The sequence below is a fragment of the Ornithodoros turicata genome, chromosome 6 (assembly GCF_037126465.1).
Source record: "Ornithodoros turicata isolate Travis chromosome 6, ASM3712646v1, whole genome shotgun sequence".
Classification (NCBI taxonomy): domain Eukaryota; kingdom Metazoa; phylum Arthropoda; class Arachnida; order Ixodida; family Argasidae; genus Ornithodoros; species Ornithodoros turicata.
The window spans coordinates 17,545,203-17,558,520 of NC_088206.1; the positions used below are offsets into that span (position 1 = coordinate 17,545,203).

General features: G+C 46.2%; 1 protein-coding gene across 3 annotated transcripts in view; it reads right to left on the reverse strand.

Moving 5' to 3' along the window:
* Positions 1–447: 447 nt before the first annotated feature.
* LOC135399297 (transient receptor potential cation channel subfamily A member 1-like) overlaps positions 448–13,318 on the reverse strand; it is a 187,879-nt gene continuing 175,008 nt past the window's right edge. For 2 of the 3 annotated variants that reach the window (XM_064631143.1, XM_064631144.1), the window contains 7 exons: positions 13,013–13,145; positions 12,718–12,777; positions 8,590–8,793; positions 7,111–7,179; positions 6,774–6,884; positions 3,523–3,656; positions 448–961 (listed from right to left, as the gene is read on the reverse strand). In XM_064631143.1, coding sequence (XP_064487213.1) covers positions 796–961; positions 3,523–3,656; positions 6,774–6,884; positions 7,111–7,179; positions 8,590–8,793; positions 12,718–12,777; positions 13,013–13,145 — 877 coding nt within the window. In that variant the 3' untranslated portion in view covers positions 448–795. Of the gene's footprint in view, positions 962–3,380; positions 3,465–3,522; positions 3,657–6,773; positions 6,885–7,110; positions 7,180–8,589; positions 8,794–12,717; positions 12,778–13,012; positions 13,146–13,318 lie in introns of those variants that run through there. The other variant, XM_064631145.1, reaches the window with a different exon arrangement.

The following is a 13,318-nucleotide window of genomic DNA, read 5'->3' on the forward strand; positions in this document are numbered from 1 at the left end:
TTTTCTCATTGCACCATTCGCCGTATGTGCCTTTCACTCTTGATTAATTTGACAACAACAACAAATAAGTTAATGATAATGAATGGGGAAGTTTGACGTTGACAATATATGCGGTGTTTCGATTCGAAAGTAAGTGTACCGAAGCACGCTTACTTCTGCGACAAGTACGATTCTGAAGGGGACTGCGAACTGCAATGATTGCCTGACTGAATTAATACACATCTCAGATATGTCCACAGCTCGGATCAGTTCTATCGATACAGTCCTGGAGTGAGTCCGTGGGTTGGGAATTTCCCCAGCACATCCGGCACACCCGAATATTCCGTCACCATCGGTTTGCACTCATGTACGTGAACTCCGTCTCCTCTACAAGACATTACCAATGTAGTGAGTAGTCGGAGGAATTCTTATCGGCCATAGTAGAGTAGCGAACCAGAGACGACTTAATCAGCTGCTTTGGAATGCGTTTCCTGTGCTGGACGGGTTCGTCTTGAGGTTCCACCCCTCTTTCTACAACGATTAAATTGCATTACCACAGGCACAACGAACCACCGACCACCGCCTTCGGTCACAGTCCACCTTCGTTAAGCTCCTGGTCTATGCGTCGAGCGGTTGAGTGAGTGGGTCACTGCCATTGCACTCAGTCCTTCGACGCGACAGGAAAGGGAGCGGTCCGTGTCCGTCCAGAGGCTTCAAGACTATCTTAGCACTTCTCATACTTGACCGACGGTAGGTCCTTTTCAGTTCCAGCGCGCAACAGACATGTAGTGATATTGACGGATGCGGGCCGGTAGCTTATGGCATGAAGGCGCCGGCTGAGGCGGCGCTTATTGGACGATCCTGAACATTCTCGAAGCAACCTTCATCCACTTCGTCGTTCTCCGTTCTTATCTCCATCTTTTGAATGATGAGCCTCAGGAGGGAGAGTTGTTGCTCTAAGGCTCGGGATATATCTTTCATCCTTGTGAAAGGAAAACGGGAAAGGGAGGGTCGAGTAGAGAAGAAAGAAGATTACATTAGATTAGATGTAAAGAAGAAAGAAAAGAGGTGTCGAATAGGTTATAGGCTGGTTTAGAGTCCGACGTTGTCTTCGCCCATCGCCACCCGCGATCCGCGCCGAGAGCTAGCGTTCGCTACGCCACACTTCTTCACACTACCGGGATCATATAGTCTGTCATGATTCCGCACAGCGCAACGAAAACATTACCGGGGATTTTCACATTTCGTTGTGGGAATGCAGTCATATCTGGCAACTGTACCCGCGTGCTGGAATCCGACTAACGACAATCCGTGTTCACATCGTTGGCACTGTTATGTTTGTACTAGTGTAATACGGTCGCTAGCCCCAAACATGGACACTTAATTGAAGAAGAAAGTCGCACATGTTTCCAGCTGTTCTCCTTCTTTTGCTTGTCTCCATAGTTCATCCGTGGTGTATGATATAGGCACGGGTGTTCCTTAACGGCTTCGATCAAATGCTCAAGGGCGACGCCATGTTGGGAAATACGGGTCCACCGGAGCCCACACCATGCACAGCTCGCTGGTCACCGCCAGATGTAGAGCATTGCTCTACTCCCCAGACGGCGGCTGACGTGGTCGCGCGTTGCCGCCGCGCCGCGCTTCGCAGAGTGCCGTCGAATTATGAATTCACCGGCGATTGCTTGCGACGCGCTGCGGTGCGCTGCGCGTCGTTACGCCCCGCTCCGTCGGACTCTAAACCAGCCTTATCTGAGTGCAGATACAACGACATAAGTAAAAATAAGCGCTTTGTAAAACGCAGCCGGATCAGCGAAGTAACCAAGGAGTACTGCTTGGTGCAACGTTAAGTGAAACGCTGACACAGTGGTTACCTTTTGCGTTCTTTCAGTTTTAATGCAGCGCTTCCGTGGCTAACGCGATCAGCTTTCGTGAGGTAGTGGCAAATGAGAACCCGGATCCCCAATGTCAAGTGCGGATGAGAAGTGCCGGGTGAACACGGTTTCAATTTCACTTTTTTGCCTTAACGGAGGAGCAGCAAAATGCCAGTCAGGCTTGACAAAGGCTCCTCCACCTATTACACATTGGCATTCTTTTTATACTATATATACGCAAGTGCTGACTAAGTTTAACCAGATGCAACAATATACAAAACAATCTAAGATACAACAACAACAATTACATAGGCAGTGACAAGTTTGATAACCATTACGTACACACAAAAAAATCTTAACGCTTTCTACAAATTAAAGACAACAGTAGAAATATTGGCTACATATCCAAGAAGAAATTACAAAGTTCCCATTACAAAATTCAGATTACGGTTCCGACCACAACGCTTGGACGCTGCGCTACATCATGCCTATCATTGCGTAAGCGTATTACGAACGACGGGACTCGAACCAAAGAAAAAATGTATTGAGAAAACTGCAGATGACACATTTATAGTGGGTGGACCCGTGAGTGGCTTGTCAGATAACAAGGGGTTCGTCACTTACCTGCTTGGAGCTACACTCTTAACACAGAACTTCACCGCATAGCAGGTTCCCAGGCAGCTATAATCCCAAGCGTTATGGTTCTCTGCCCTAAGTTCTTGAAAACGGGAAGTGTGCGCCTTTTTGTGACACTTATGCGGCTACACTCTTAAAAATGAACTTCACCGCATAGCACGCTCCTAGCCAACCATTATTGCGAATGATATCGTTATCTGCCCTGATTGGCTGAAAACGGGAGGCGTACGCCTTTTCTGTGACAATTATGAACAGCATAAGTGTCACAAAAAAGGCGTACGCCTCCCGTTTTCAACAAATCAAAGGAGATAACAATATCATTCGAGATTGTGTTATCATTCGAGACTAGGAGCATGCTACGCGGTGAAGTTCATTTTTAAGAGTGTATGTTAATTGTCTCAAAAAGGCGTACGCCCCGTGCTTTCATTCTGTGCACTGGTTAGCCTTCAGCGTGTTATGCGGTTGAGTTCTGTTTTAGAGGGACGCATGCATCCTATCCAGTCAATTTCGAATCTATGCTGTTATTTCACTGATTGATTGAAAAATAAAAAATATGGAGATGCCATTTCATTCCTCGTGGACCACTGACCACGGTATCGAAGATCGCACGCGAAATAGTGACGTAGTTTGACTGTTATTCGATTAAATACGTGACAAGTGCAGACGCCGGATGTTGGGTGTGTGCCGGAATTCCCTCTCTGGAAAAAGGCGAGGACGTCATTTCCTACACCACCAATCAGAGCACAGTCTTGAAGAAAGGGATGCCGCGGCCATGACGGCGCCTTTCTCCTCTGAGCGCCGCCCTCTCACTTCTCCTGTTAGGGAGTGACGTCACGCTGATCTCGTTGCCGCCGGAGCCTCCGCAGCGCTGATCTTCAAAATCTAATCACTTTTCGGACGAAAACGTTAGCCAAGTTGATTGTCGGCCGATGCCGAACTTAGTTGGATTTGTGTCATTGATGGGTTTCCGGATACGACCTCAACCAGAACAGAACAATCAACGGAATCAATCGATGCAAGATATCACTGTACTCACCTCTTTTTTTGTCTGGATAATTCATCCGACATTTCGGTTATCGCACTCTCTGATACTCCTCCTCCAGTCGCTAAGGCTTTTCCCGACTTTGATTGCTCCTTCGGGCTGGCGAACCATCGTTGTAGCGTTTGCCACTTGAAAAACAGAAAAAAGCGCTCACACTTAGCAGTGACAGTTTTAGATACAAAGAGTGACTTTTTTGTTGCTTGTTTCATTGTCTTCATTGTGTTTCCGACGCCAGAGGGTGCTCATTTTCAGAGATCGCGCACTCGAGGGTATCGATTGATTGATTATTTAAAAGAAAACCAGGGAGAAATTGAACTTGTCTCATGACTAGTTCTGCTACTCCCAAAACAAAATAACAACTTACAAACAACCAAAAACAAACAAAAGTACATTCCCCATCCCCAACAATTAGTGTGTTAGTACACTAGGTGCAAGTGAATAAATATCACTAGAACATGCAGAGAAACACGGGCACTCGAGGGTATCATTATTCATTATTTCAATGCCAAATGCGAAGTAAACAGCGTGATGGAAAGTGACTGCTCTGAGGCTGGACCACAAACAGACGAATGACGCTGCACAGATGAGATACTCTTCATGCATCAAAACGTTGTGCAGCCACCGAACGTTCCACCAGACCTAAGGAAGCCGCCATTACTAGGCGGACCGCTAAAACTGTCACCGGGGCCGGCGGCTACTTTTCGCCTTGGGGGGGACAAATGGAAAATTTGCGCCCCCCTCCCGGCATCCGTGCTGCCTGAACAGTGTCTTTTCCCCGTCCCTCTAGGCGGGCTGGGCAATTGCCCCCCCCCCCCTCCCCGGCAGACATTGAAGCTGACATTTTGCAGAAGTGCTTGACATTGAAGCTGAAGCCATCCTGTGACCGGAGGTCATCTAAAGGGTTCGGGGTCATTTCTGATAGCGTAGAAACTCTTAACAACTTTTTAACTTAGAACTTCTTAACTCTTAAAGTGCCACTACGGACTGAATCTCGTGTTTTCAGAATCCTACCAAAGTTATGTTACTGTTACTTCTTTACTCACTTTACATTCCTGGAAAACATTGTGGCTCTACGTGACGCGAATGTTAGAGAAAATTAATTTTTAAATTTTGAGAACTGTGACGTCATGTTAGGCTCCGACGGAGCGCCCGGCTCTCATTTGGCAACCTTGTTGCCTTTCGCGTCTTCCCGGGGGCTCACTTTTTGCACTCCGTCAGCTGAGCCCCACGTGACATATCCTCCGATCGCTCCGGCCTTCGAGAAAACACAAGGAGGGAGAAGACATCTCTCCCATTTTCCTCTCTTTCGATCAGCGTCACGTGACTTCTCCACCACGTGGCCCTCCCCGGACGCCTGCATCGTTGCCAGGAAACGAGTGCCTTCTCCAGAACATCACATCATTGTAATTTGTGGGCGTATGACTACGTCACCCGCTCCTCGCGTCATCGAAACTTGTGGAGGCTCAGCAGATCTTCAAAAATTGACAGAAATGCACAGCGTTCGTAAATAGGATTGAAATTTCGCGTATAGAATCCTTGAGGCACCTTCTTCTTATTATTATTGTAATAATAATAATAATCACAAAATTGGTACAGGTGATAATAATAATAATAATAATGCATTATTGAAAATGTGAAATGGAGAAGAGCAAAAAGCCACAAGATGTGGCTTAACGAGGCTCTTCCCCTACAACAGTGCAGCAGCGATGCATTATCACCATGTTACTCATTAAACATCACCTGTACCATTAACTCATTCTAATAACAGATTACAGTTTTGATAGAAAACAAATCTTTTGAATATTGAATACCATTTTTGAATACTGTCGTACACAAAAAGTAGGTGTGCCAAGAGCACATTATTCACATTTACAATGACATACTAATAACAGATTGCAATTCCGTCAGAAAGTGGCTAAAATTTTTTGGAATACTGTCATACACAACATCGATATTTCCCATTTACATATCATTTAAAAGCTTTGGTATTGTATGCATCATCGTGAGACTGCCGTAACTGGTTGGCCGCAACTTACGTGGCGAATTTCCCCATTCATTATCATTAATTTATTTGTTGTTGTTGCCGTAACAGGTGCGAAGGGCCCATCTATTCCTAGGACGGAGAGAGTAACACGAAACCGAGAGAATAAGTTTAAATAACGAAAGAAATGCAACGTTATTTGTTTTAACTGCTGTTCGGTACGATGTAGTTAATCTGTAGTCATACAAATTCCGAATCTTAATGATCTTGTATTTCTCAAAGAGTCATTGTGTAGTGTGACAGTGTGGAAGCGAATCTAATATACGAAGTATTGTTTTCTGTGCAACCAGAAGGCTACTGAGGTCGTTTCCCCTTCCCCACACCAAATGGCAGTAATTAGGTGGTGACTGTATTAAAGTATTGTATATGATCCTGATGGTACTTGGTGTGAGTAGATACTTACTCCTGTGTAAAACACCAATGACATTTGATATTTTCAATCTAACTTGCTCTACATGGTATGACCATGACATCGTATCTGAAAAATGCACACTTGACTAAATTTTCCTACTTGACTAAATTTTTCATTGACTAAATAAAAGAAACACTGTTTTCCGAGTCCGGGGTGGCACTTTAAACACTCTTAAAACAGAGCTTCCCACCAAGGCCAATCATTGCTCAGAATGATACCGTTATCGCTCCTGAGCTGTGGAAAGCGCCGGGCGTACGCCTTTTCGTGACAACTAACATAACTGTGTAAGTGTCCCAAAAAGGCGTACGCCTCCCGTTTTTGACCACTCAGGGCGGGATGCTGACTGGCTAAGAGCGTGCTATGTGGTGGAGTTCCGTTCTGTGGTTTTTTTGGCTATAGTCGTAACGATGCCCACTTGAGTGCGGCAAACAACGGCAAGTTACCTCGACCGCGCCCCCCCCCCCCCCCCCCCCTCCGTTCTGTGATCTTCCAGCAATACCAGCACCACCAGCATGTGGTTTTAGAGTGTAGCGATGCAAGACGTGGCCTGACACAAACTGTCCCGCAAAACTGTCCCGTCACGTGATTGTGTTACGTGTAACGAGGGGAGAGAGTATGTTTAGATGCGTAGCATGACGTTCGCGAGTATCGTGTCTTTGGTACCACTTTTCAGTCACACTTTTTGTTGGGCTAGTTGATGGGGGAAAAAAAAACTACTCTACTTTGAAACATATATTTCACGTTTAGGGCTTTGCTTTAACAACAGCACACATAATTCAGTCCAATACATACCACGTACGATGATGATCCCTTTTGATTAGGATAGACATAAACTTCCGTCTTGTCCACTATCGTTAGCAGACGGCGGGGCAGCTTTCGTTCAAGGTCCGTGTGCAGTTCAACCTATGCCATCAATAAAGAAAACTTAGTTCCTGTTATCAAGCCTTAATAGACATATCCAGGTAACAGGACATTTCGTTCAACTGATATCGGTAAGAGATTCACGCAGCTCCGTATTTGGTTGTGTGCTGAGCACACCGATAACTCCATAATGAAGAAAGGTATGGGTGAAGACACACACACACAAAACAGACATGTTCATGTTCGACATGTTTCATATTCAAGTTACCTGCATTGTCAACCTCTTTAGTTGGGCATTTCGGCGGACTGTTTCAATGTCTCCAACAGCGAGACCAATCTGCAAGTAAAGACACGGTTATTACTTGACAATGTAAATACTATTTTAAATATTTATGCGTATCGTCTCAGTCACCTAGCCGTGTGGTGCAGTTGTGCCACAACGAAGGGCTTTGTGAGTCTCTTCTTTAACGATATTTGAAGGCTATAAATTCTTATCGACTGTTGTACACGTCGTACTGCACAGTTCATTACCTATTTAGTCTACATCCACTACCTACTACAGCACACTCTGACAGTACAGACAGTACAGTACTTCACCGCATGACGTGCCCCCTAGTCAACTATCATCCTGAGAGTGCACCCGATTTGTATTTGATTGTATCCCGAAACAATCCTAAAGCAAACGCTAGCTCTTTTGGACGTGTCTTCAATCCGCTTACAACAGATATTTCATTCCTAGATACCACATGTCGCTACAATGCAGCACTCAGACGGGACGAAGGGCGGTTAAAACAAGGAGACAAACGTATCTGCAAACTCTCAACGGACAGGAATTTATTTGTGTAGGCATATTTAAACCGCTAGCTAGTGCGCCACCTATCTTTCTTATGACTGTTTAAATATGCCTGCGCAAATAAATTCCTGTCAGTTGAGAGTTTGCAGATACGTTTGTCTCCTTGTTTTAACCGCCCTTCGTCCCGTCTGAGTGCTGCATTGTAGCGACATGAACTATCACACGCTCCCCCTCTTCCTCCCTTTGATTAGATATCACATATCAGCTTTAGGGTAATCTCTGCTATACCTTTGTAAACTGTTAGCGATCTTAAATGCCGAGGAGGAACTGCAGACCAAGACTACACCCATGCAACACTTATGAAGGTGTGACGAATTCACAATCTACGTGCAGGTACAGGTTGGGACAAAAGTTTAAGGAGCACGCGAGCGACGTACTTTTTCTTCGGTGCAACGCCCTAGCGGCTGCCGGAAGCGGCTGAGTTCACTGTTTCGGAGGGGTGGGAGGGTGCGCTGTTAGCGACACACAGTGGTAGTTCCGGTGTCGCTTGGGTGTGCCTGAGAAGTGGAAGCTACCGCTGTGTGTCGCTAACAGCGCACCTTTCCACCCCTCCGAAAGAGTGAACTCACCCGCTTCCGGCAGCCGCTAGGGTGCCGCACCGAAGAAAAAGTACGCTGCTCGCGTGTTCCGTAAACTTTTGTCCCCCCTGTCTCCCACTCCTTCCTACTGTCCTCTCTCCCTCTATTCACATATGTACGCCTCTCATAGCCACAGTTGCTTCGCGGAGCCAACACGGCACTAAAAAAGAAATTTTTGTCCCAACCTGTACAGATATGTGGCAGAAAAGCCTCTGTCCGAGGCAGAAATGCCTCTGCGGTGGTAATCAGCATCCTCTTTGCGGAGTACTGTGCGTTCGAGGGCCGTTGGAAGGCTTCTAAACACACAAGGACATACCAGTAAGTTCATGAGAAGAATAGGCATGAGGACGATGAAAACCACGAGAAACCACGTTGCAGCCACGATCTGATACCAGGCCGAGGAGTCCAGCATCCTCATCGGACGTAGGTAGGTTCCTAGAAAATCCAGCTCTCCCAGCATCATGGTGCCGACGCGGACGAGAGAAATCACCGGGTTGTGGAAACCTTTGTCGCTCATGTTCTGCGTGATCAAGAATACGATGTAGACATTCCCCTCGGGACACTGCACGCAGCATGCACAGCGATAGCCTAGCCACGGGAATGTCGGTAGCTTGCAGAGTTACAGGCATTGTAGTCGCTTGAAAATCCTTGCCTGCGCGGCTCTCTGTCTCACACGGCAGGTATATAAATTCGAAGAGTTATAACAGCAGAGGGAAGAAGTTACAAGCAAGAACCATTCAAATGTGTACTAACGTAATCTGGAGCTGTCAGTTAATTTTGAAAACGTGATATAGTTCGAGACCAAGTTAAGTGCAGATGACATAGGCATACATTCCATACAGCATTGATCTTTTGTAGTTTCTGCAGTCGGCGTCCTCAAGCTCCAACTATCGCTCCAGCCATCGCACCAACAGCACTGCTACTGAGGACACGGTTGAAGTAGTCGATGGCTTTGATGACCTCTTTCGCGAAGCCTGGTCCGCACTAGTGCGCTTCAGTGCGTCCGTCTGCGAAGCTACGAAAGCCAATTCGCAAGCGACGGACGCATAGGTTCGTCAAGTTTTTGGTGCGGAGCGACGCAATAAACCCTGTCGGTTGCCCAGGTAACCGTGCCGCCGCGCGCTCTTATCTTCTTTTACTTCACTTGACGTAGTCGGCTGTGAGCCGTTTCTCGTAAAGTATCGTCGCAAGACTGCAGACGTGAATTGGAAACCCATGCGTCTGTCACACAGAGACGCTGACAGACGGACGTATTGAAACGCAATAATGCCGACGAGGCTTAACCTCCACGACAGTGCTGGTGGTGGTGGTGGTGGTGGTGGTGGTGAAAGGGCTCGCCGTTGTCGGCCTCACAGAGGTGGGCAACGTCACGACTGACGCCCTGGAGAATGTGCATCCTGGGCAGACTTCTAAGGGAACTGTGCCGATATATGTCTGAAAGTCCCGTATGGGGAAAACCCAGGAAAAACTCGAGACAGTACAGCCGGCACCGGGTACCTCCCAGTCTCGACGTGGCATGACCAGCACGCTAACCACTGACCCACGCGAGCTGTTCGAAGGCTAATAGCGCTTATGCCAGCAGATGACACCTACTCCAATCATCTACAAGGCTCCAAAGCACGTGACCCTGTGGGGCGAGGGGAACGAACGTTGTCCTCCCTGTGCTCCTGATGCGCGCGGTTTCGGTTCATTTGCACGGCGAAATACGGCGGTGGATATTTCAACGCAGTTCTTCATCGGAGGATTTCTCTAAAACAGAATATGGTTTAAGCGAGGACTCTCTTCCATTCTCCTACCTAACTTTTTCCCGAAAATTAAGCGCCTAATAAATTTAAGTTAATTTTAGGTAATTAGTCATCTAGTGGTTGCATAAATGGTTCGAGAAAATGTCCGCCTGGCCGTAAAACTCACCCGCAAAAACGGCATCTATACTGCTGTCGTAGATTTTTATTTAAAAAAAAAAAGAAACCGAAACAAAACCTCTAGCGCATGAAAACGGACACTCTACAGGGTGTCCCAGAAAACGTGTCATTGAATTAAAATAAAAAAAACTACACCACCTAGTGTCATGCGGTCAATGGCATTTGTTCTTACTGGGTTTTTGCCACTTCCTCATGTGAAGGTCGTGTAACGCAAGTTTAATTATGTAAATTTTTGCGAGCTTAAGTCGTAAATTTGCCTAGTAAAGATCACTTTTTTACCCCAACAATGTGAAGAGCGTGTCTAACTTAGTCAAATTAATGATAATTGACAGGGATATTCGGGAGCTATCCCATCGGAAAAAATAGCCGAACATCATGCTCTACGGAGGTTGCACAGAATAGCGCACGATGAATTTTTCAGCGCAATCTTTGTCAGTCCGACGAAAGGAGGTTGGAAACCCAGCCCTCCCCGCCACCGCAGAAAGAGATAAAACAGGCACGGCTTATCACGTCCGACTTTCGCTGGGATAATGCTTTCCCTCTCCCAATTTTAGAACTGTTACTTTTTCTACTATCACTCTGGGGGCTGGCTTCGGAACCTCCTTTCGTCGCACTGAGAGCGATTGCGCTCAAAAAGTCATCGCGCGCTATGGTCCGGTGCTCCGAAAACCATGATATTCGGCTATTTTTTCCGATGGGATAGCTCGTGAATATCACTGTGAATTATCATGAATTTGAGTGAATTCGGCACGCTCTTCATATTGGTGGGGTAAAAAAGTGACCTTTACTTGGCAAATTTCCGAGTTCAGTTCGCAAATATTTACATAATTAAACTTGGAGTACATGTCATTCACATTAGGAGGTGGCAAAAATCTAACAAGAACAAATGCTGTTGACCGCATGATTCTAGGTGGCGTAGTTTTTTTATTATAATTCAATGACACTTTTTATGGGACACCCTGTATATGTGGACCTGTACTTCATCATCGGAATATATCTGTTGTTGTTGTTGTTGTACATTGATGAACCCTACATGAAACTGCAGTATACAGACACCCTCGCGCGAATTCTGCGATTTCTTACCTGTAGTCGTTTGTCGTCCCCTAACAACAACAAGAAAAAAAAAACATATACGTACAACATAACATTCGTTTTCGGTTTTATGCGACGTAGTTACGAGCGGGCACATGCTTGCTGACGTCACAGGCGTATCTATGATAAAGGGGATAGGGAACGTTTTGCGATTTGCGACAACGAAATCAGATAATTTTCAATCGACAGAAAACTAGAACTGCTAGCTACGAAATACAACTAGAAATAACTGACTGCGAATTGTATTGTACTTCGTATGGTGGCCCTGAGCTTCACAAACCGTGCTGCAGCGGTGGTTTCTGTGCTGTCACTTTTAAAGCTGCGCGCCCCGGCACTCAGCAGGGGCGAAGCCTTCAGTGCTCTGCGATAGAAGGCAGCACAGCGCTGGCGCCGAACCCTTATGATGGTTGCGCCGTTGCGCTGCATGACTATGGGGTTACATCCATGGATCCGCGCGGATACCCGAGCGACACCCTCGTGTGCGGATACTTCTGTGCATGAGCACGGTGTAGGAAAAAGGAGGTCGTACTCCGCCTCGGTATGCGTGCTTGATATACCGACGCATATAGCGTTCGACATGTTACATCGGGGTTCAGGAGACTGGCTTTACGGAAGATTGCGTCGCGAGACGGACGGACATCGTACTCTTATTTTTAATCCTTGGTGCATCGCATCAGATCGTATTGAACGAGCCAATTAGGTCCAGGGTTGCGACTGGCACTGTAACTGTAGAATTGTAACATCATTTCTGGAGGTGTGAATGGATGTATAACTTTTAAGTGTAAGCTGCTGGTGTATGTCCACTAGACGGTAACGTACGCATGGAGTTTCAGGCGAGTACAAACGTGTCACACTGCAACCAACGGAAAAGCACGAATGGCTGGGTTAACGACGTCTTCGTAGATATTAAATTGACAAACGTTACAAATGGGCACAATGATACATGGAAGCGCGATAGCGCGGAGGAGCACTACCCGTCACAAAGTGAAAGTGAACAAGTAAAGTGTTTGTTCGCCTACCCGTCACAAGTTTTTTTTTTCTTCCGGAGACACATACGCACACTCTAAAAACAGAACTTCACCGCATGACACGACAAAGGCCGACCACTGCACAGAATGACAACGTTATCTCATCATTCCTGATTTGTGTAAAGCGCCGTGCGTACGCTCTTTTGTGACGATAAGTATAACAAAAATGTGTACGGCTCCCGTTACAAAAAAAAAAAAAAAAAATCAGAGGGAAGAAAGATGTCATTCAGGATGACATGGCTGACTCGGAGCCTTTTATGCGGTGGAGCTCTGTTTACAGGATGCACAGCCATAGTCTACTCTACCCTTGCAGAGTAGCAAATGAAAAGTGCACAACACTGGAACGTATGATTCGCAATACAGCCGCCCTGAGACAGCAACAAACCAAGATATTCAACATACCATAGAACGTAGTGTGATATTTCCAGTGTACGGATCAACAACTGGTGTCTTCACGGTCACCTGCGTAATGAATATAATCCGGTACAAATTCAAGTATACAATGAAGAAGCAGAGGAAAAAGAAGAAGCAGAGGAAGAAGAAGACGAAAAAGAAGCGGGAGAAAAAGAAGTGGAAAAGAAGGAGAAGACGATGAAGGAGAGGAAGTAAAGAAGGGTGAAAGAAGAAGCAAACAAGAAGCAAAGAAGAAGCGGAAGAGGTAAAAAACATTTACATATCATGCCTAATGTTCACTCACTTCGACCTTCGCAAGAAGAATGTGGAAGCTCAGACCGAACGCTATGATGAGCACAGAAAAGACGAACATCACTTTCAGAAGCGTGGACAGGATCTCCAGGAACATCACCACATAAAGTCCAACTCGATTGAACCTGGAAATGTACGTTGTTCAGAGCACACAGGCATGCTTAAAAGCAACGCTTGGCACCATATGCATGTGGCTCAACTTTTATTTACAATAGGCGCCTTACTACAAGTGGGAATTTGGGTGAGTGAGGTACAGTGTAGTAGTATTGGCGGAGGAGGAGGAGAAAAATCGAGCTAT